General features: G+C 40.6%; 1 protein-coding gene across 5 annotated transcripts in view; it reads right to left on the bottom strand.

The window, feature by feature from the left end:
- Positions 1-23,205, bottom strand: part of mtmr2 (myotubularin related protein 2) — a 129,463-nt gene that overhangs the window by 33,639 nt on the left and 72,619 nt on the right. For 4 of the 5 annotated variants that reach the window (XM_063053820.1, XM_063053822.1, XM_063053821.1 and 1 more), the window contains 5 exons: positions 19,953-20,054; positions 19,414-19,497; positions 15,256-15,405; positions 11,259-11,447; positions 8,097-8,282 (listed from right to left, as the gene is read on the bottom strand). In XM_063053820.1, coding sequence (XP_062909890.1) covers positions 8,097-8,282; positions 11,259-11,447; positions 15,256-15,405; positions 19,414-19,497; positions 19,953-20,054 — 711 coding nt within the window. The remainder of the gene's footprint in view (positions 1-8,096; positions 8,283-11,258; positions 11,448-15,255; positions 15,406-19,413; positions 19,498-19,952; positions 20,055-23,205) is intronic. The other variant, XM_063053825.1, reaches the window with a different exon arrangement.

The raw sequence follows: 23,205 nt of genomic DNA, 5'->3' as shown, positions 1-23,205 counted from the left end.
TTTTCTAAATCAATATATAGAGGGACCAACTAGAGGGGATGCAATATTGGATCTCCTGTTAGGAAACGAGTTAGGACAAGTGACAGAAGTCTGTGTAGGGGAGCACTTTGGTTCCAGTGATCATAACACCATTAGTTTCAACTTGATCATGGACAAGGATAGATCTGGTCCCAGGGTTGAGGTTCTTAACTGGAAGGCGGCCAACTTTGAAGAAATGAGAAAGGATCTAAAAAGCATGGATTGGAATAGATTGTTCTCTGGCAAGGATGTGATCGGTAGGTGGGAAACCTTCAAAAGAGAAATTCTGAGAGTGCAGAATTTGTATGTTCCTGTCGGGATTAAAGGCAAAGTGAATAGGAATAAGGAACCTTGGTTCTCAAGGTATATTGCAACTCTGATAAAGAAGAAGAGGGAGTTGTATGACATGTATAGGAAGCAGGGAGTAAATAAGGTGCTTGAGGAGTATAAGAAGTGCAAGAAAATACTTAAGAAAGAAATCAGGAGGGCTAAAAGAGGACATGAGGTTGCCTTGGCAGTCAAAGTGAAGGATAATCCAAAGAGCAATATTAAGGTATATTAAGAGCAAAAAGATTGTAAGGGATAAAATTGGTCCTCTTGAAGATCAGAGTGGTCGGCTATGTGTGGAACCAAAGGAAATGGGGGGATAGGTTTTTTGCGTCTGTATTTACTAAGGAAACTGGCATGAAGTCTATGGAATTAAGGGAAACAAGTAGTGAGATCATGGAAAATGTACAGATTGAAAAGGAGGAGGTGCTTGCTGTCTTGAGGAAAATTAAAGTGGATAAATCCCCGGGACCTGACAGTGTGTTCCCTCGGACCTTGAAGGAGAGTAGTGTTGAAATTGCAGGGGCCCTGGCAGAAATATTTAAAATGTCACTGTCTACAGGCGAGGTACCGGAGGATTGCAGAGTGGCTCATGTTGTTCCGTTGTTTAAAAAAGGATCGAAAAGTAATCCGGGAAATTACAGGACAGTAAGTTTAACGTCGGTAGTAGGTAAGTTATTGGAGGGTGTACTAAGAGACAGAATCTACAAGCATTTGGATAGACAGGGACTTATTAGGGAGAGTCAACATGGCTTTGTGCGTGGTAGGTCATGTTTGACCAATCTATTGGAGTTTTTCGAGGAGGTTACCAGGAAAGTGGATGAAGGGAAGGCAGTGGATATTGTCTACATGGACTTCAGTAAGGCCTTTGACAAGGTCCCGCATGGGAGGTTAGTTAGGAAAATTCAGTCGCTAGGTATACATGGAGAGGTGGTAAATTGGATTAGACATTGGCTCAATGGAAGAAGCCAAAGAGTGGTAGTAGAGAATTGCTTCTACAAGTGGAGGCCTGTGACTAGTGGTGTGCCACAGGGATCAGTGCTGGGTCCATTGTTATTTCTCATCTATATCAATGATCTGGATGATAATGTGGTAAATTGGATCAGCAAATTTGCTGATGATACAAAGATTGGAGGTGTAGTAGACAGCAAGGAAGGTTTTCAGAGCCTGCAGAGGGACTTGGACCAGCTGGAAAAATGGGCTGAAAAATGGCAGATGGAGTTTAATACAGACAAGTGTGAGGTATTGCACGTTGGAAGGACATACCAAGGTAGAACATACAGGGTTAATGGCAAGGCACTGAGGAGTACAGTGGAACAGAGGGATCTGGGAATACAGATACAAAATTCCCTAAAAGTGGCGTCACAGGTAGATAGGGTCGTAAAGAGAGCTTTTGGTACATTGGCCTTTATTAATCTAAGTATTCAGTATAAGAGCTGGAACGTTACGATGAGGTTATATAAGGCATTGGTGAGGCCGAACCTGGAGTATTGTGTTCAGTTTTGGTCACCAAATTACAGGAAGGACATAAATAAGGTTGAAAGAGTGCAGAGAAGGTTTACAAGGATGTTGCCGGGACTTGAGAAACTCAGTTACAGAGAAAGGTTGAATAGGTTAGGACTTTATTCCCTGGAGCGTAGAAGAATGAGGGGAGATTTGATAGAGGTATATAAAATTATGATGGGTATAGATAGAGTGAATGCAGGCAGGCTTTTTCCACTGAGGCAAGGGGAGAAAAAAACCAGAGGACATGGGTTAAGGGTGAGGGGGGAAAAAGTTTAAAGGGAACATTAGGGGGGGCTTCTTCACACAGAGAGTGGTGGGAGTATGGAATGAGTTGCCAGACGAGGTGGTAAATGCGGGTTCTTTTTTAACATTTAAAAATAAATTGGACAGATACATGGATGGGAGGTGTATGGAGGGATATGGTCCGTGTGCAGGTCAGTGGGACCAGGCAGAAAATGGTTCGGCACAGCCAAGAAGGGCCAAAAGGCCTGTTTCTGTGCTGTAGTTTCTATGGCATATTAGACGCGTCCTCCACTGTGAAAACTGACACAAAATAGTCATTCAATGCCTCAGCCATTTCCTTATCACCCAATATCAATTACCCCTTCTCATCTTCCAAGGCACCTACGTTGACTTTAGCCACCCTCTTCCGCTTTATATATATTTATAAAAACTTTTGCCATCTGTTTTTATATTTTTTGCTAATTTACTTTCATACTCTAGCTTCCCTTTCCTTATTTGTTTAGTTGTTCTTTGTTGCTTTTTAATGTTTTCCCAATCTTCCAGTCTCTCACTACTCTTTGCGACTTTGTTCACATGAGCTTTTAATTTGATCCTATCTTCTATTTCCTTAGTTATCCAAGGCTGGCTCTCCCCACATTTACTGTCCTTACTTTTGACTAGAATATACTTTTGTTGAGCACTGTGAAAAATCTCTTTGAAAGTATTCCACTGTTCCTCAACCATCCTACTAAATAGCCTGTGTTCCCAACCCACATTAGCCAACTCCTCCCTCATCCTATTGTAGTCTCCCTTGTTCAAGCATAATACACTAGTTTTAGATCTAACTATTTCATCCTCCATCTGTATGCGAAATTCAATCATACTATGATCACTCTTTCCAAGAGGATCCCTGACTATAAGATTGCTAATCTTACCTGTCTCATTGCACAGGACGAGATCTAAGATAGCATTTTCCCTTGTAGGTTCACTAACATGCTGCTCAAGAAAGCCATCACAGATGTATTCTATGAAGTCCTCCTCAAGACCTCTTTGACCAACCTGATTCATCCAATCTATGTGGAAGTTAAAATCTCCCATGACAAGCCTTAGTTATTTCTTGGTTAATCGCCTCTGCCACTGCAATTTTGTTCCCTTTACTATTCTTAATCTCTACCCCAATGGACTCAACATTCTGCTCTGTAGATCTTACACTTGAATCCTAGGGGGACCAATATCCTGGCAGGGAGATTAGCGGGGGCTACTGAGGTGACTTTAAACTAGAATGGTTGAGGGGTGGGAAACAAATTAAAGAGGCTCGGCGTGAGGAGGTTAGTTCACAACAGGGGGATGGGAACCAGTGCAGAGAGACAGAGGGGTGTAAAGTGAGGGTAGAAGCAAAAAGTACTAAGGAGAAGAGTAAAAGTGGCAGGCCAACAAATCCAGGGCAAGCATTAAAAAGGGCCACTTTTCAACATAATTGTATAAGGGCTAAGAGAGTTGTAAAAGAGCGCCTGAAGGCTTTGTGTGTCAATGCAAGGAGCATTCGTAATAAGGTGGATGAATTGAAAGTGCAGATTGTTATTAATGATTATGATATAGTTGGGATCACAGAGACATGGCTCCAGGGTGACCAGGGATGGGAGCTCAACATTCAGAGATATTCAATATTCAGGAGCGATAGATGTGAAGGAAGGGGAGGTGGGGTGGCGTTGCTGGTTAAAGAAGAGATTAACGCAATAGAAAGGAAGGACATAAGCCGGGAAGATGTGGAATCGATATGGGTAGAGCTGCGTAACACTAAGGGGCAGAAGACGCTGGTGGGAGTTGTGTACAGGCCACCTAACAGTAGTAGTGAGGTCAGAGATGGTATTAAACAGGAAATTAGAAATGTGTGCAATAAAGGAACAGCAGTTATAATGGGTGACTTCAATCTACGTGTAGATTGGGTGAACCAAATTGGTAAAGGTGCTGAGGAAGAGGATTTCTTGGAATGTATGCGGGATGGTTTTTTGAACCAACATGTCGAGCAACCAACCAGAGAGCAGGCTATTCTGGACTGAGTTTTGAGCAATGAGGAAGGGTTAATTAGCAATCTTGTCGTGAGAGGCCCCTTGGGTAAGAGTGACCATAATATGGTGGAATTCTTCATTAAGATGGAGAGTGACATAGTTAATTCAGAAACAAAGGTTCTGAACTTAAAAAGGGGTAACTTTGAAGGTATGAGACGTGAATTAGCTAAGATAGACTGGCAAATGACACTTAAAGGATTGACGATGGATGTGCAATGGCAAGCATTTAAAGGTTGCATGGATGAACTACAACAATTGTTCATCCCAGTTTGGCAAAAGAATAAATCAAGGAAGGTAGTGCACCCGTGGTTGACAAGAGAAATTAGGGATAGTATCAATTCCAAAGAAGAAGCATACAAATTAGCCAGAGAAAGTGGCTCACCTGAGGACTGGGAGAAATTCAGAGTTCAGCAGAGGAGGACAAAGGGCTTAATTAGGAAGGGGAAAAAAGATTATGAGAGAAAACTGGCAGGGAACATAAAAACAGACTGTAAAAGCTTTTATAGATATGTAAAAAGGAAAAGACTGGTAAAGATAAATGTAGGTCCCCTGCAGACAGAAACCGGTGAATTGATTATGGGGAGCAAGGACATGGCAGACCAATTGAATAATTACTTTGGTTCTGTCTTCACTAAGGAGAACATAAATAATCTTCCAGAAATAGTAGGGGACAGAGGGTCCAGTGAGATGGAGGAACTGAGCGAAATACATGTTAGTAGGAAAGTGGTGTTAGGTAAATTAAAGGGATTGAAGGCAGATAAATCCCCAGGGCCAGATGGTCTGCATCCTGGAGTGCTTAAGGAAGTAGCCCAAGAAATAGTGGATGCATTAGTGATAATTTTTCAAAACTTGTTAGATTCTGGAGTAGTTCCTGAGGATTGGAGTGTGGCTAATGTAACTCCACTTATTAAAAAAAAAAGGAGGGAGAGAGAAACCGGGGAATTATAGGCTGGCTAGCCTAACGTCGGTGGTGGGGAAACTGCTGGAGTCAGTTATCAAGGATGTGATAACAGCACATTTGGAAAGCGGTGAAATGATCGGACAAAGTCAGCATAGATTTGTGAAAGGAAAATCATGTCTGACGAATCTCATAGAATTTTTTGAGGATGTAACTAGTAGAGTGGATAGGGGAGAACCAGTGGATGTGGTATATTTGGATTTTCAAAAGGCTTTTGACAAGGTCCCACACAGGAGATTACTCTGCAAACTTAAAGCACACGGTATTGGGGGTAAGGTATTGGTGTGGGTGGAGAATTGGTTAGCAGACAGGAAGCAAAGAGTGGGAATAAACGGGACCTTTTCAGAATGGCAGGCGGTGACTAGTGGGGTACCGCAAGGCTCAGTGCTGGGACCCCAGTTGTTTACAATATATATTAATGACTTGGATGAGGGAATTAAATGCAGCATCTCCAAGTTTGCGGATGACACGAAGCTGGGTGGCAGTGTTAGCTGTGAGGAGGATGCTAAGAGGATGCAGGGTGACTTGGATAGGTTGGGTGAGTGGGCAAATTCATGGCAGATGCAATTTAATGTGGATAAATGTGAAGTTATCCACTTTGGTGGCAAAAATAGGAAAACAGATTATTATCTGAATGGTGGCCGATTAGGAAAAGGGGAGGTGCAACGAGACCTGGGTGTCATTATACACCAGTCATTGAAAGTGGGCATGCAGGTACAGCAGGTGGTGAAAAAGGAGAATGGTATGCTGGCATTTATAGCGAGAGGATTCGAGTACAGGAGCAGGGAGGTACTACTGCAGTTGTACAAGGCCTTGGTGAGACCGCACCTGGAGTATTGTGTGCAGTTTTGGTCCCCTAATCTGAGGAAAGACATCCTTGCCATAGAAGGAGTACAAAGAAGGTTCACCAGATTGATTCCTGGGATGGCAGGACTTTCATATGAAGAAAGACTGGATGAACTGGGCTTCTACTCGTTGGAATTTAGAAGATTGAGGGGGGATCTGATTGAAACGTATAAGATCCTAAAGGGATTGGACAGGCTAGATGCGGGAAGATAGTTCCCGATGTTGGGGAAGTCCAAAACGAGGGGCCACAGTTTGAAGATAGAGGGGAAGCCTTTTAGGACCGAGATTAGGAAAAACTTCTTCACACAGAGAGTGGTGAATCTGTGGAATTCTCTGCCACAGGAAACAGTTGAGGCCAGTTCATTGGCTATATTTAAGAGGGAGTTAGATATGGCCCTTGTGGCTACGGGGGTCAGGGGATATGGAGGGAAGGCTGGGGCGGGGTTCTGAGTTGGATGATCAGCCATGATCATAATAAATGGCGGTGCAGGCTCGAAGGGCCGAATGGCCTACTCCTGCACCTATTTTCTATGTTTCTATATCGTCTCTCACAATCGCCCTGATCTCATCCTTAACTAAGTGCACCACTCCACCTCCTTTGCCCTCCTACCTATCTTTCTGTATTACCTGATACCCTTGGATATTTCATTCCCAGTCATCTCCACCTTGCAACCAGGTTTCTGTAATGGCCACTAAATCATATGCCTTGGTACTGATCTGTGCCACAAGTTTGCTAACCTTATTTCTAATACTACGGGAATTTAGATAAAGTGCCCTTATACTCATTGTCCTTTTAGAATCTAGTGACCTATGTGATTTTTGCTTTTTACTTTTATGCAGTCTGCTCTTATGTTTTTTTTTTCGCTAACTCTAGCTTTGGTCTCTGCATCACTTCCCTCTTCTTTTCTGAGAGGGTTCCCATCCCCCTGCCATATTAGTTTAAAACCTCCCCAACAGCACTGGCAAACAATCTCCCTACGACAATCTCCCATAGGCCCAGCCCAGTTGTAGACCATCCAGATGGTACTGGTCCCACCTCCCCCAGAAGCAGTTCCAATGTCCCAAGAATCTGAAACCCTCCATCCTGCCCCACCGCTCAAGCCACATATTCGTTCTAGCTATCCTGCTGTTCCAACTCTGGCTAGCACGTGGCACCGGTAATAATCCTGAGATTATTACCTTTGAGGTCCTACTCTTTATCTCCTAGCTCCTTAAATTCAGCTTGTAGGACCTCATCCTGCTTTCTTCCTATATCGTTAGTACCTACATGCACCACAACAGCTGGCTGCTCACCCTCCCCTTTCAGAATGCCCTGCAGCCTCTCCGAGACATCTCTGACCCTTGCACCCAGGAGGCAACACACCATACAGGAGTCCCATTTGCAGCCACAGAAGCTCCTGTCTATTCCCCTTACCATTGAATCCCCTACCGCAACAGCTCCGCCACTCTTTTTCTTACTCTCATGCGCAGCAGAGCCACCACGGTGCCATGATCCTAGCTACTGCTGCCTTCACCTGAAGAGCCATCTCCCCCAACAGACTCTAAAGCGGTATATCTGTTTTGGAGGGAGATGACCACAGGACACTCCTGTACTACCTTCCTGTTGGTCACCCATTCCCCATCTTTCTTTAGATCCTTAAACTGTGGTGTGACCAACTCACTAAATGTGCTATCCACAACATTCTCAGCATCTTGGATGCTCCAAAGTGAGTCCATGAGCAGCTCCAGTGTCACCATGCGATCTGTCAGGAGCTGCAGCTGGACACACTTCCTGCACACGTGGTCTTCAGGGACACTGTCAGCCTCCCTGAGTTCCCACGTCACAGGAGGAGCATGGCGCGGGTCTGAGCTCTCCTGCCATGACAGAGCAACCGATGTTAGCGAAGAAAGGGAAGCGTCCACTGGGGAAGGTGAAGGCTGTAAATCTCTGTAAATCTCTGCAAATCAGCTCTTCGCCTTGACCCTTCTTTGCCGAAGCCTCGTTTGAACATACAAATAAGGTTTACTTCTTTATGGAAACTTATTTGGATGCCGTTTTTTATGAATAAAAACCCAGAAGGGGATCAATCAACCTTTCTCCAAACAAGATGGTAAAAATTTAGTTGCATCTCTCATTCTAAACCTGAAAATTGTATTATAGTCACACTTACCTTAATGTGTTCTAACCAGTGTGTGGATTCTAAATTAGACAACCAATGTGATTCTTCAATGTTGGGATAAACAATTTCCTTCAATTTCCGTAAGGATTCCCTCATTACATGTATATTGTGGATATCAAGGAAGACCAGTTCTGCATTCTGATAGGCATCTTCACTTTCATAGCCACCTCCCTTTGCCTGCGCAAAATATGATTCAAGCAAAATTATTTCCACTTCCAGTATTGATGATAGTAAGTTAACATTAATATATCACTGACTCAAGTTTCAAAGGAAAGAAACATACATGTCTTTAAATTAAATTTCAGTGCAATTTCCTATTGTCAAGCAATGAGATGAATGAAGCAACTGTCTGAAAGTTTTGTCATAATTTATACGTGCTTTGAAAAATGTTTGCAAACTCAGAGTTGCTGTTACAGACCTCAGCAGCTCCATCTCTACAAGCCTAATGCTGCAGGTCTGAAAGGTGCATTGTTGTTGACACCAAGTTCATTTATCATCAATTGAAGGCACGTCAGAAGGAATCTCACCTAAAAAATAATATTACCTAAACTGCATTTAATACCTGTGAGCCTTCATGCAAACTTTAAAACTGTTCACTTATTTCGGCGAATACACTCTGTGTGTTTATTCTACAAGAATAAACTGTCGCTGTTTTTTCCAGCAAAGGAAGGTATGGGGTGGTGATTATGGTTTGCGAGTTTTGTTCCTTATTCTTTTTCATGCTGGGGGGGGTGGTTGATGTCTTTTCTTTCAACAAGTCTCATGGCTTTTCTGTATTTCATGGCTATCTGGAGAAGACGAATAGCAGAGTTGCATTGTACATGCATACTTTGACAATAAAATGAACTTTTGAACCTTTGAAGAACAACACTGCAAATAAATAGCATATCTTAAGGAAAATTTTTTTTTAAAAATTAACTCAAAATTTGCTCTAAAAACTTCCTTGAATCATTAAAAATTCTTCAGATTACATGCTTCCTCTCAAGGATGTACAGTATCGCTGGTATAAATAGTGATTAAACCCAAGTTTGATCAACCTTGCTGTCATCTTACATCTTAATTTAACAGTAGCAAATCCAGCTAAGTATGATACAATAAACCATTTCTGTTTTTAGCTCAACTAACTTGTTTAGGCTGCATCTGAAGGCAAGCAATTACAGTGCCTTGTTTCTCCCTAAGCTGAAAATATATAAAACATCACACCTATAATAAACTCCATAATAATGACTTCTTCAATTGTATCTCAGCCTACCACCATCAAAACTTTCTTAATAACTCACTATTCTTCAATTCAACTTTTCAAATACACTACTTTATAATTATATTTCCAACCGATACAAAATCCTATTTCATTTTCCTACTTCAGTAAGTACATTGATATACCTGGTTCTTTGCAAATTAATTAGAAAATCCTTATCCTAGTTTACATGATGATCTCCAATTAACATTTGCATTTCCACCCATCATAAGTCCTGGATTATGCTATCTTGCCTTTGTGCAATCACCTCCCTTTACTTTATTCATGACTATACCATTTATTCATATTTTGGAAATACTGTCAAATTTTGAAATTCTATTTCTGAAAATTTTATTCTATTTATTTCAAAAAACTATTTTCTTTAGTGCCAGTCATGAATCTTCACAAAATGTTGTACCTTTTATCTCACCTGACATCCATTGCAACTCCATTTCAATTTTTTCTATCTCAATCATCCTACTGTAATTAGCTGTGGAATATTTTGCTAAGTTTTTATTTGTTCCCCCAATAAGCCAAGTTAGAACTGTTCTGCTCACGAACGTTTCAAGCATTCAAGCTTGGAGATGCCAGAAACGGCCAAGAGTGAAAATGAAATGATTTCACTTCTTCAACAAGTATCAACAATCATCCTGAATGTTACAATGGAAACGAAGATTTGGTGGATGCAATCATCAATAGCATTGTATGAAGGCAGTCCATTATCTACACTAGGTGCCTGCGTTGATCTTGTTCGTTTACAATCAAAAGAACACCGCAGCATACACCAGATGAGTTTCTCCACCTACAACTATTAGCAACTAATACACATTTTTATAGTACTGTAGAAGTATTGGCAGTGTTCTAATCTGTTCTGTATTTCATTTAAATAAATAATTTGTTATTCAGTTAAATAATAGTTTGTTTTTTTTATACACCTTTTTAACTACTTCCATGAAATTTGTGGCTAATTGGGGCAGCTGCTTAATTGGGCCAAAATGTACTGGTATATGAATATATATCACATATAACACTGCTTCAGTAGATGCATCGTGGAGAGCATCCTAACTGGTAACATAGCAGCCAACATGGAAATACCAACACCCAGCAATGGAAAAGGCTGGTGGATACAGCCCAGTCCATTCAGGCAAAACCCTTCCCACCACTGGGTACATTTACATGGAGTGATGCCACCTGAAAGCAGCATCTATCATAAAAGAATCTCACCTTCTGGGCCATGCCCTTATTTTGCTACTATTATCAGGCAAAAGGTACAGGACCCTTAGGTCCCACACCACCAGGTTCAGGAACAATTGTTATGCTACAACCATCAGACTCCTGAACTGATGTGAATAACTTCATTCACCAGAACTCTAAACTACGACCTACAGAGTCACTCTCAAGGACTCCTTACAACTCATGTTCTCAGTATTATTTTTATTTGCATAGTTTGTTTTCATTTGCACATTGGTGTTTATCCACTTCGTGTATAGTTTTTCATAAAATTCTATTGTATTTCATATTTCCTGTAGATACCCACAGAATATGAATCTTAGGGTAGTATAAGGTTACGTATACATACTTCGATAATAAATTTACTTTGAACTTCCCAGACATTCAAGGTCTAAACTTCATATTGTGAAATAGAAGTTGCCTGTGTACAGGGTTTCTATTAAGTGTTGTAGCCTATGTACACTAGCTACCACATGGGATAATGACATCCTAACACAGAGGCAAGGGCACCAAAAGAGGTGCAGAACAGATTACTGCATGAAGACTAATGCTCAGATATCAGTGGGTTTCGGTCTCTCCCCCTCCACCCCCCCCATAGCTGGATCATATTTTTTGCCGCAACGCTGGATGCTAACTGACCATAAGCCTAGCACATTCTGAGGAAATATTAATACAATCTATGTTACCTTGTTAGCTACAGCATTAACACTGGGCCTAGCATCAAAGATAAAGATTTTATGAGACTGTGCATTGGAGTCCATTATAATCTGTAGAAACTTTTCGTCATCTTTGCTGCGTTTGCCACTCATACCAACCAGGGGTTGACTGCAGCGAGTGATTGTTGCCTGACTCTCTGGATGTATCCATGATATTACCTATAGAAAACATGAACTAATTATCACAAAATTGTAAATTCAAACATAACATTATTTATCCAAAATTCCATTTACAAAACTAACCTAATTTTAAGGATTATTATGTTCAAAATTGTTGCAATCTTTGAGATTGAATTATGATGTATTTCTGCAACAGAACATTTAAATTAAAACAAAATTATATAATTAGAAAATGAAGGGTCTTGGCCTGAATGTCAACTGTTTACTCTTTTCCATAGATGCTGCCTGGCCTGCTGAGTTCCTCCAGCATTTTGTGTGTGTTGCAATTAGAAAAATTAGTATCTTGCTAATACACCCATTTATGCTCAAGGAATCATGACAAGAATTGCCAGGTTATTTGATTGTTACAGTTATTGCATTAATCTTCAGTTACAATTCAAGCACTGAACTGTACAGGCAAATCCAAACCTTTAGAACACACAAGGTAAATCCAGGTGATCAGTTTATTAAAAAATGTGAAACTGGAAAGAATTCCGCAAACTACACTCAGACTGAAAATTAAAACAGTAATCAAAGGAAAACAATAGTTGTAAATGTGGTATAAGTTACAAAGATCTCAAAGTACGGTAACTGCAAGTCTTTATCAATATTTCTGAGTTCAGTCTCATTATATTTAAAAGAGAAAATTGTAGCTGTATTTATATTTAATTAAAATATTTGTAAGTAGTTTCCTTCATTTTTTCAATATTTTTATCTCTTTAGCTTTTCTGTTGCAAATGTCAATCAATTACAAAAATGAATGGGGCATTTATTTGATGCCCTAACTTTACTTACTATAAATCCAGTCAGTGGCAGACAACTTAATGATTCAAAGTGCAGTATTTCTCCTTCTGCGATATTCACCAGAGTAGGAATAACTTCACAGCAAACTAAAACTACTGTATATATTAAATGTAGAACTAAGGCAACAGGAAGATACCATTCCACACCTTCAAAAATCCTTTCTGGGCATTCTAATCTATGAAACCTTAATATTCAGTGCAATACACACAACGTGCTCAGCAGATTAGGCAGCATCTATGTATGAAAATAAACAGTCGAAGTTTCAGACCAAGACCCTTCATCAGGATGGGAAAGGAAGGAGGAAGAAGTCAGAATGAGGAGGGGGGAAGGGTGGAAGAAATACAAGGTGTCAGGTAATAGGTGAAACCAGGAGAGGGGGAGCGGTGAAGTAAAGAACTGGTAAGTCAATCAGTGAAAGATATAAATGTCTGGAGAAGTGGGAATCTGATAGCAGAGGACACAAGACCATGGAAGAAAGGAAAAGGGAAGGAGCTCAAGAGGGAAGTGGTGGGCAGGTAAGGAGATAGAGTGACAGAGGGAAATGGAAATGGAAATGAGGAATGGTGAAAAGGTTGCTGGGGGCGGGGGGTAGTGGTGGAGTAATTATCGGAAGTTTGTGAAAGCGATGTTCATGCCATCAGGTTGGAGGCTACCCAGATGGAATGTAAGGTGTTGCTCCTCCATCCTGAGTGTGGCCTTATCGTGGCAGTTGAGAGGTGATAGACTAACGTGTAGGAATGGGAATGGGAACTGGAATTGAAATGGGTAGCCAACAGGAAATCCCACTTTTTGGCAGACATAGCAATGGTGCTCAACAAACCAGTCTCCCAGTCTATGTCAGGTCTCAATGATATAAAGGAGGCCACACCGGGAGCACTAGATACTGTAGATAATCCCAACAGACTTGCAGGTGAAGTGTCACCTTACCTGGAAGAACTGATTGGAGCCCTGAATGGTAATGAGAGAAGAGGTGTGGGGCACTTGTTCTGCTTGCACAGACAAGTACCAGGAGAGAGATAATTGGGACAAGGGAATCGCATAGGGAACAATCCCTGTGGAAAGCAGAAAGTAGGGTGAGGGAAAAATGTGCTTGGTGATGGGATCCTGTTGGAGGCTGCAGAAGTTACAAACAATTATGTGCTGGATGTGGAGGCTTGTGGGGTGAGGATAAGAGGAACCCTATCTCTGGTGTGGCGGCGGGAGGATAGTGTGAGAGTAGATGTGCACGAAATGGAAGCGATGACTGTGAGGGCAACGCTGATGGTGGAGGAAGGGAAGCCACTTTCATTGAAGAAGGAGGACATTTCAGTTGATCTGGAATGAAAAGCTTCATCCTGAGTACAGATGCAGCAGAGAGAGAACTGAGAAAAAGGAATGGCATTTTTTAGAAGTGGTATAATCAAGATAGCTGTGAGAGTCAGTGTATAAGATGATGAGAGGCGTTGATCGTGTGGATAGCCAGAGGCTTTTACCCAGGGCTGAAATGGTTTACACAAGGGGGTACAGTTTTAAGGTGCTTGGAATCAGGGACAGAGGGAATGACAGGAGTAAGTTTTTTTTACACAGAGAGCGGTGGGTGCGTGGAATGCACTGCTGGCAACGGTGGTGGAGGTGAATACAATAGGGTCTTTTAAGAGACTCTTAGATAGGTATCTGGAGCTTAGAAAAATAGAAATCTATGTGGGTACGGTAATTCTAGGCAGCTTTAGAGTAGGTTACATGGTCGGCACAGCACTGTGGGCCAAAGGGCCTGTAATGTGCTGTAGATTTCTATGTTCTCTATCAGAAGATAGACTGTCTCTAGAGAAGGTGACAGAGAGAGATCAAAAAAGGTGAGAGGGTGTCAGAAATTGACCAAGTAAATTAGAGGACAGAGTGGAAGTTGAGGCAAAGTTATGAAATTGATGAGTTCAGCATGAGTGTGGGAAGCAGTTCGGCCGGATAGAGGAGAGCGGTGAAGAGGAAGTCGTTGGGTCTGTTGTCCAGAAAGAAGCAGAGAGCTTTAAGGCCCTTCTGATAGGCAATTCAATTTAAATTCTACTTCCTATTCCGATATGTCAGTTTGTGGCCTCCTCTACTGCCACTATGAGGCCACATTCAGGTTGGAGGAGCCACACCTTATATTCTGTCTGGGAAGCCTCCAACCTGATAGGATGAATGATTTCTTGAACTTATGGTAATTATCAACCCCCCCCCATCGCTCACCGTTCTCCATTCTTGTTTCCCTGTCACATCTTCTCTTCCTACCTGCCCATCACCTCCCTCTGGTGCTCTTTCACCTTCCCTTTTTTCCATGGGCTTCTATCCTCTCATCAGATTCCCCCTCTCCAGCCCTTTATATCTCCACCAATCAACTTCCCAGCTCTTTACTTCACCTCTTCCCCCACTTCTGGGTTCATCTAACATCTGCCACCTTGACCATAAGACATCATCATTATCATCATGGCTCCCTCTGTCTAAGTAGACAATGGATGCGCCCACTCGGGGCGCAGACCTGGGCGATGAATATGGAGATCCTGGGCTGCCCAGACATCAAGATCCCCCTCTCAGCCTCACAGATGTGGTCCAAAGGAATGCGAAGCAGTACATTTGACATCAGCTTGGCTGCAGGAGCTGCCGGGAGGTGACGTGATACGTCATCCAACCGCCTTAGGGGCTCCACTCCGGATTTGTGTAGGGTTTACTCCTAAGCCTTTTCTTCTCCCAAAGATACCTACAAGGCAGTGGGATCCGTAACCTTGGATAGGGGCCCATACTGGGTACTGTCAGCCAGGGCCAGCTGAGCCCAGGACTCGGGTAGGGCAGGGTCGTCACGCCCTGTAGTAGTGATACATGGAGCCACTACCCAATACCCATAAGATATAGCAGCAGGATTAGGCCATTTGGCCCATCAAGTCTGCTCTGCCATTCAATCATGACTGATCCTTTTCCTCTCTCCCATAGATTTCCAGCATCTGCAATACATATTGCGTCTATTGATATCCAATTATACTTTTGTACTTACTGGTAGACGACCTCTTGACCTGAAAGCTGCTACTCTCTTCAACTCATCTTCTGGGACATTTTCAGGGACAACCAGTACAGCAGGGTAAGTATCACAAAGTTCATAATTTTCATTTATCTTACTCAATTTCCAGCTTTCATTGGGTAGACCCTGAAACAATAGGCAGAAAAAAGTGACTCTTCATATAATTACTCTAAAAGGTTTTTTAACAGTCCATGTAGAAGAATTGCTTAAAGTCACAAATTTCTTCTTCAAAACATGAGCTTTATAAAATTGTCCAATCTAAAGCATCACCCAGCACAGGAGAGAAGTTTGGCGGGGTGAAAAAATTAAAAAGGAACGGGAGGACTGGTCACAAAGGCTATGAAATTCCGAAGTGAGCTGGCCAAGGCAGTGAATGTCACTGCTAATAACAGTTGGGTGGGGAAGAAGAAGGTCATTAGTGATTAAAGGAATAGACATGGGATGGAGTCCAAAAGATTGTGTTGGGTGTGACTAGCAGTATGCAAGATTTGGATAAATTGGAATTTATAAATAGTAAATGGAGGATACGTGGAAAAGACAGGAGTCACTAGTTTTGAAACCGATAGAAATGGCAATGAGGATATCAAATAAGCTAATGTGGAGTAGTGACAGATAATGCTATAAAGTATTATACATACAATTTTTCTGTGAGATGGTACAAGGCTGGAAACAGAATTTAGGGTATACTGTACTTCACATAACAATTGTAAACTGTTTAGTGCAGCTTGAACCACTAGGTGGAGAATGAAACAGAAGTAATGGTGGTAACAGAATTTGTGGCAGAAGCCAAAGACATTACAACACACACGCACACACAAAATGCTGCAGGCTAGGCATTATCTATGGAGGAAAATGAATAGTCAATATTTCAGGAAGGGTCTCAGCTCGAAGCATCAACTGTTCACTTCCCTTCAAAGATGCTGCCCAACCTGCTGAGTCCTTCTAGTATTTTGTGTGTGTTGCTCCATACTTCCAGCACCTGCAATCTCTCTTGTGTAGGCAAATATATTATTGAACTTTCAACAGTTTTTTTGGATAAAGTCCATTGTCCATTCAACTCTGGATGCTGGACAAGCTCTGAGAAATCACAGAGCTGACAAGGTACAGTAGGGAGCCAGCAGAACATTAGGCAGACTGGCACAATTCCTGTTCATTATGTCAATAATGGAATGTAGATTAACCATAAAACCACTATGCAGGAAAAGACTAGGTAACTTAACAAGCCCGAAGGCTGGAGCATCATGAGTAAAGACTTACTTATAAGCTCAGGCACACATTTCTTATCAACAGCTCTAGCTTTGCTCCCTAATCAATTAACCAGAAAAAAAGTCCATTGGTTAAAATTTTTTCAATATTCTTTTTCCTTCTGTGAAATTCACATTTAACAAAGAAGGTGTCAAGAATGGATCAACAAGAAAAAAACAGGTGATAAAATAAAACATTTCCAGAGATATGTTCCAGTTGAATGGATAGGCAAGAATGAAATGAATAGAAACTCAAACAGATAATTGAGAAGATTTGGTATGTCACCAAAGACTCTCCCAAGTTTTCACAGATGTATAGTGGAGAGCATTCCGATGCAGGGTGACTGGCCTACACCAAGAAATGCCAAGTGCACTGGGCAGGCTTGTCGGTGAGCTTGCAATGATTAAAGTGATTGATCATTTCTGTGGTACAATAAAGTGTTTGCTGCTAGTTTGAAATGCAGATCCTGATTCCCTTCAGGGACAAAGATACCATCTATCAAATTGTCGGTGGGTGAAATAAAATACTTCCAATACAGTCCCAGCACAAAGTTACAGTAATTCCAGATATTGGAAAGTTTGCGATAAAATGAAGGAAACAGTCAAAAAAAGCCCCAGTCTCAAAGCAGCTGAAAAGCAAAGTAGCGACTAATTTGTACGAAAGGGATAAGTCCTTAAACAGTGTTCCTGCAACATCCACATTGATTGCTTGCGGGTCAGGTTTATCATATGGCAAGTCATATATAAGATCAGCATTTTCACCCAGAAGAGTCCCACAACAACCACAGATATTCCAATTAGCTTGGTCATCTAATCAAGAGGCAGAAGTAAGTGTAGTTGCTATTACTAAAGGTGCTTCGGAAACTGAAAAGTCTGAAGGTGGTAAGTCACCTGGACCAGATGGACTACATTCCAGGGTTCTGAAAGGGACAGTTGAAGAGAGAGTGGAGGTGTTAATAATGATTTTTCAAGAATCACTAGATTCTGGAATGGTTCTGGGGGACTGGAAAATTGCAAACATCCCTCCACTGTTTAAGAAGGGAGGGAGGCAAAAGACAGGACATTATAGCCTGAATTCAGCGGTTGGTAAGATGTTGGTCTCCATTATTAGGGGTGAGCTTTCGGGGTATTGGGGGGGGCATATGATAAAATAGGCCAAAGTCAGCATGGTTTCCTTAAGGGGAAATCTTGCCTGACAAATTTGTTGGAATTCTTTGAGGAATAACAGGCAGGATAGACAAATGAGAGTCAGTGGATGTTTACTTGGATTATTAGAAGGCCTTTGACAAGGTATTGCACACGGGGCTGCTAAACAAGATAAAAGACCATGATATTAGAGGAAAGATACGAGCATAGATAGAAAAGTGGCTCACTGGCAAGAGGCAAAGAGTAGGAATAAAGGGTGCCTTTTCTGGTTGGCTGTTGGTGACTAGCTGTGTTCCACAAGGGTTAATGTTAGGACAGTTTCTTTTTACATTTTACGTCAATGATTTGGATGATGGAATTGATAGCTTTGTGACCAAGTTTGTGGACAATACAAAGATAGGTGGAGGGACAGATAGTGTTCAAGAAGTAAGGAGTCTGCAGAAGGACTTAAATGGGCAAAGAAGTGGCAGATGGAATACACTGTAGGAAAGTGTATGCACTCTAATAAAGCCATAGACTATGTTCTAAATGGAGAACAAAATCAGAAATCAGAGACACAAAGAGGTTCCTAAGCAAGATTCCTTAAAGGAAAATTGCACGTTGAGGAATAAGGAAGGTAAATGCAATGTGAGCACTGATTTGAGAGATCTAAAATTTAAAAGCAATGATTAAATGCTGAAGTTTTATATGGCATTGGTCAGACTGCACTAGAGTATTGTAAACAGTTTCATGCCTTATCTAAGAAAGAAAGGGTCCAGAGGAGGTTCACAAGAATGATCCCAGAAATGAAAGGGTAAAGGTATGAGAAGCGTTTGAGACTCTGGGCTTGCTGGAGTTTAAAAGAATGAGGAGGGATCTCATTGAAACCTATTGAATTTTGAAAGGCTTAGATAGAGTGGATGTGCAGAGGACGTTTCCTGTAGTGGAGGGATCTAGGAGGGGCACAGTCTCTGAATAGAAGGATATCCCTTTAGAAAAGAGATGAGGAAGAATATCTTTAGCTAAAGTTTGGTGAATCTGTGAAAATCATTGTCACTTCTACCACATGACCAATGTACAATACTTGGCACATGCAATATCAATTTTTGGTCACCCAATTCATGTCTGGATCATTAAGTCCCAAAACCATACCATTAGGTAATTAAAATATTTACCATGTCCTTGTGTTTCTAAAAATAAGCCAAATGTGTACCACAGTAAAACACTACAGACATAATGGTGGTCAATCAAGAGGATTTAAATTATAATGCATTCAAGTGGAATAATCTGCAATGATTATATACTCATTTAATTTCCTATTACTCATTTGAATTCCTTAGCAAATTTTTAATTTCTATTTAATTTCTATTTACTTGTCACATTATAAATATAAGCACAAAAAAACAAGATAAATAACTTTAAACACATGAAAATAACTCCACATAAATATATTCCTCAAATATAAACACTGAGTGGATAGCAGCCCTAATAAAAATTCACATATGCATTTTTTAAAACCAGAGTTTAAGCTGACAACTGGAGCTGGACTGAATGCATTCCCTTTACATCATTAGGTTAATTTACTAAACAAATCCAGTAAATGAATAATGAAGAAAAATATATATGAATTCCAAGACACACACACACACACACACACACACACACACACACACGCATGCACTTACAAATTTTGACCAAGGTTCAATAGGTCACACAAAATGGAACTTGCAAACCCTGAAGTAAACAAGTAAGAAAATGCTTTTACCATTCTCCTATATTCTGCAACAGGGTCATAAACCTTCCAGCCATCCTCTGGAAATATTTCCTTGTATTCATATGCAAACAATGGCTGAAGAAAAAAAATAATCTTATGGTGCCACCATGTTAAAATTACAGTGCACAACATCCAAACAGTCATTTTAATTGGACTAAAATTACAAGGTTTGTTTTGTCCAGTTATATTTTATTTTTCTGCATTATCAAATGTGAAGAATCTTTATGGATCACAGACGCTTCAGCATCTCTGCTGGAAGACTATACACAAATTAAGTAATGAATTAGTGTTTTACATTTAGTGTTTTCTTTACTAGAACAGGACTGGACTGTAGCATGTTAAATTGATATTGGTTCAAAATAAGCACCTTTTTATATTTTAAAAATAATCATTGCTTTGCAGATAATTTAGATATATTGTATATATGTGGCTAATAGATAACTACTTTCTAACAATACCTTCTTTACATTAGATCACCAAGCTTTTTAAAGCATGCAGAGAACATCATGAATTAAATATGAAAAGAATACCAAATTATTGGATGTGGGAAATGCATATTTCATTAAGTTCTCAAAAATAGATCGCCGAGTGTGACCTTCTTGTTTATGAGCAAAACGGATGGTCCGAATATCCTGTAATTGAAAGGAGGGATTATTAAATTTTGACAAAGTATTACTCAAAAGTACAAAGAATAGTTCTTTAACAGCAGGCCTTCTTCCCTATTTCATAATGGAGATTAAAACTATACTGTGTTGTTAGAAGCAATTAATAAATTAAAAGTTAATCCTTTTTCAGAATACATGACGCTTTCACTCATGTTTATTTCAAATGAAAAGAATAGAAAATCATCACCCTAGATTTTCAGAGAAATATTGCCAAGGTCCACATGGAAAAGCTGGAATCACCCTATCAGGAGGTATGGGATCCTCAAGTACCCTGACAAAAACATGCTGGCAATCTCCTAACAAGTTCATGCTATCAGTACTAACAATTGGCCTAAATGGAAGATAGATATCAATTTCTTCCCTTTCAATAAAGGCAGCAGATCACATTTGTATCCTTTTATGAACCTTATGAGGGCTATAACCTTTTACATACCAGTAAAGTTCAGTCTTCAGGCCAGGTTTGACTCCTTGCCTTAGTTTCATTTCCATTGGTAATTATTCTAGCAGTTTGTAGGGAAATGGAGAAGTTCTTTGTTTAATAAATACAGAGAATTAATTTTCTGGAAAATCCATCAACAGCAAAGAGCAAAGTTATAGAAACTGGTTAGGACCACCAGCAAGGTAGAGTTAAATCTAACAGGTTATTTGCATATATAATGCTTGGAAACATTGTGGAAGCTGTTACTGGTATAGTTAATTGATATAACTCTACAATAGAGATAATTTCTTCAAACATCCAGACTTTCTATCAGAAGGTGGTAAGGGAAGTCAATCAACTCATAAAGATTCTACAAGTTTACCAAAAGTAAGGCGTGGAGGGTAGGGAAATCAGTGTGAAGCATGCTAACTGGCTATGGCATTGAAATAAAGGAGGAGGCAGTGTTGCACCTCTTAAAGAACATTGTTGGATGTCCTCTGGGCCTGACGGGATATACCCCAGGTTGTTGAGAGAGGCAGAGGTGAGATTGCTGGGGCCTTCACCAACATCTTCACATCCTACCTGGTCACAGACTAGGTCCTAGAAGACCAGAAAATAGCTAATATTGTTCCAATATTCGAGAGGAAAATGGGAATACTCTTGAAAACTATAGACCAGTGAGTCTCACATCAGTGGAGAATCCTGGAGAGGATTCTTAAGGATAGGATTTATCAGCATCTGGAAAACAATAGCCTAATAGACCTCATCAGCAAGGCTTTGTGCAGGTCAAGCTGTGTCTTACTACTCCTACTAACTTGACTGAATTTTTTGAGGCAGTAGCAAAGGTGATTGATGAAGGTAGAGCTGTGGATGTTACCTATATGGATTTTATTGAGGTGTTTGACAAGATCCCTTATGGGAAGCTATCCAAACTGTATAAGATCCATGGCCATCTGGATTCAGAATTTGCTTGTCGATAGAAGATGGAGGGCAGTGGTTGATGGGATTTATTCCAGCTAGAGGTTTGTGACTAGCTGTATTCCACAGGAATCCATGATGGGACTTCTGTTGTTTGTGATATGCATATATATCCTGGATGAATAGGTTAGTAAGTTTGCAGACAATATGAATATTGGTGGTGTTATGGATAGCTCAAAAGACTGACAAAGGATAGCGTGGGATGTGGATCCATTGCAAAATGGGTGAAAAAAATGGTATATGGAGCTTAACCTGGCTGATGTGCAGTGTTGCACTTTGGTCAATAAAATGTAAAGATATAGTTCACTGTTTATGGTGCAACCCTAAAGAAAGATGATGCACAGAGGGATTTGGGCTCCAAGTTCATAGCTGTGGATGCACAGTTTCTTATGGGGGTAAAGAAGGCACATGGCATGCTCGCCTTTATTAGTTCAGCAATTGAGTACAAGAGTCAGCAAGTTATGTTGCAGCTTGATAAAACCCTAGTTAGGCGCATCTGGAGTACTGCAACCAATTCTAGCCACCCCATTACAAGAAGGATGTGGAGGTTTTGGAGAGGATGCAGATGTTTATCAGAATGTTTTCTGGATTAGAGGACATGTGCCATAAGGAGAGGTTAGAAAAACATGGACTGTGTTCTCTGGACTGGCAGAAGCTGAGGGTAGATCTGATGAGAGGCATGAATAGAGTGGAAGTTAATAGATTTTTCTTCCAGAATTGAAATATCTAACATCAGAAAGCATGAACTTAAGGTGAGAGGGAGTAAATTCAAAGGATCTGTGTGGGGCAAAAGTATTTTGGAACAAAGGGTGGAATGTGCTGCCTGAAGTAATAGTGCAGACAAATGTAACAGAGTAACTCTTAGATAGGCATACGAGTGTGGAAGAAATGGAATGATAGGGATATTGTGTAGAGAGAGGTATTAGTCTGGTTTGGTATGTCACTACTAATGTAATTAGTTCAGCACAACACTGTGGGCTGAGGGACATGTTCCTGTGCTGTACTGTTCTACACTAACCATGCTAACTTACTTCAGCAGCCACGTTTTGGATTTCTAACTAGCAGTTAAAATGAAGAGTCTTTATAACACCTTATACTCTTGCCCCACTGTTTACATTTTCCTGGAGTTGATACCGTGGCAGTAATATGCAATTAGTTGTTCCTGCTCAGCTTTCATTTCTGGGTCATCAACACAAAAGAGTTTAATTCCACCTTCTGTAGCAGTCTGGAATACCATGGCAGTCTTTTTAAAAAAAACACAGGAAATGTGCATTTCAGTTTTTCTGCAGAATGTCCAGAGCTCGAAGCTGATCAAATAGCAACTAGGATAACTACTTCATAAACACAGTTGCTGTTCCAGAAACTGCACAGAAAATAGATAGATACAGTGGTGCTAGAAAGTTTGTGAACCCTGTAGAATTTTCTCTATTTCTGCATAAATATGACCTAAAATTATTGGAAAATGTAAATGCACACATTGTATTTTCAAAATGTAAATGCACATATTGTATTTTCTACAGTATTTATTATGTAACCACTGTTAGCTCATTAGAAGGTATTCACTATGCAGCCATAACTTTTGACTATTAATTCATGAGAGAACTAGAATGAAATCAAGTAGAAAGATAACGGTGGCGGGTAAGATGATGAAATATGTGGCAGTATGTCGATGCAAGATTAATTAAGAAATAACTGTGGTTAGGGATGAGAAGACATATGGTC

The sequence above is a fragment of the Mobula hypostoma genome, chromosome 7, assembly GCF_963921235.1.
Source record: "Mobula hypostoma chromosome 7, sMobHyp1.1, whole genome shotgun sequence".
Taxonomy (NCBI): Eukaryota; Metazoa; Chordata; class Chondrichthyes; order Myliobatiformes; family Myliobatidae; genus Mobula; species Mobula hypostoma.
Note: the sequence above shows the minus strand (reverse complement) of the source record. Positions and strands in the feature narration are given on the sequence as shown.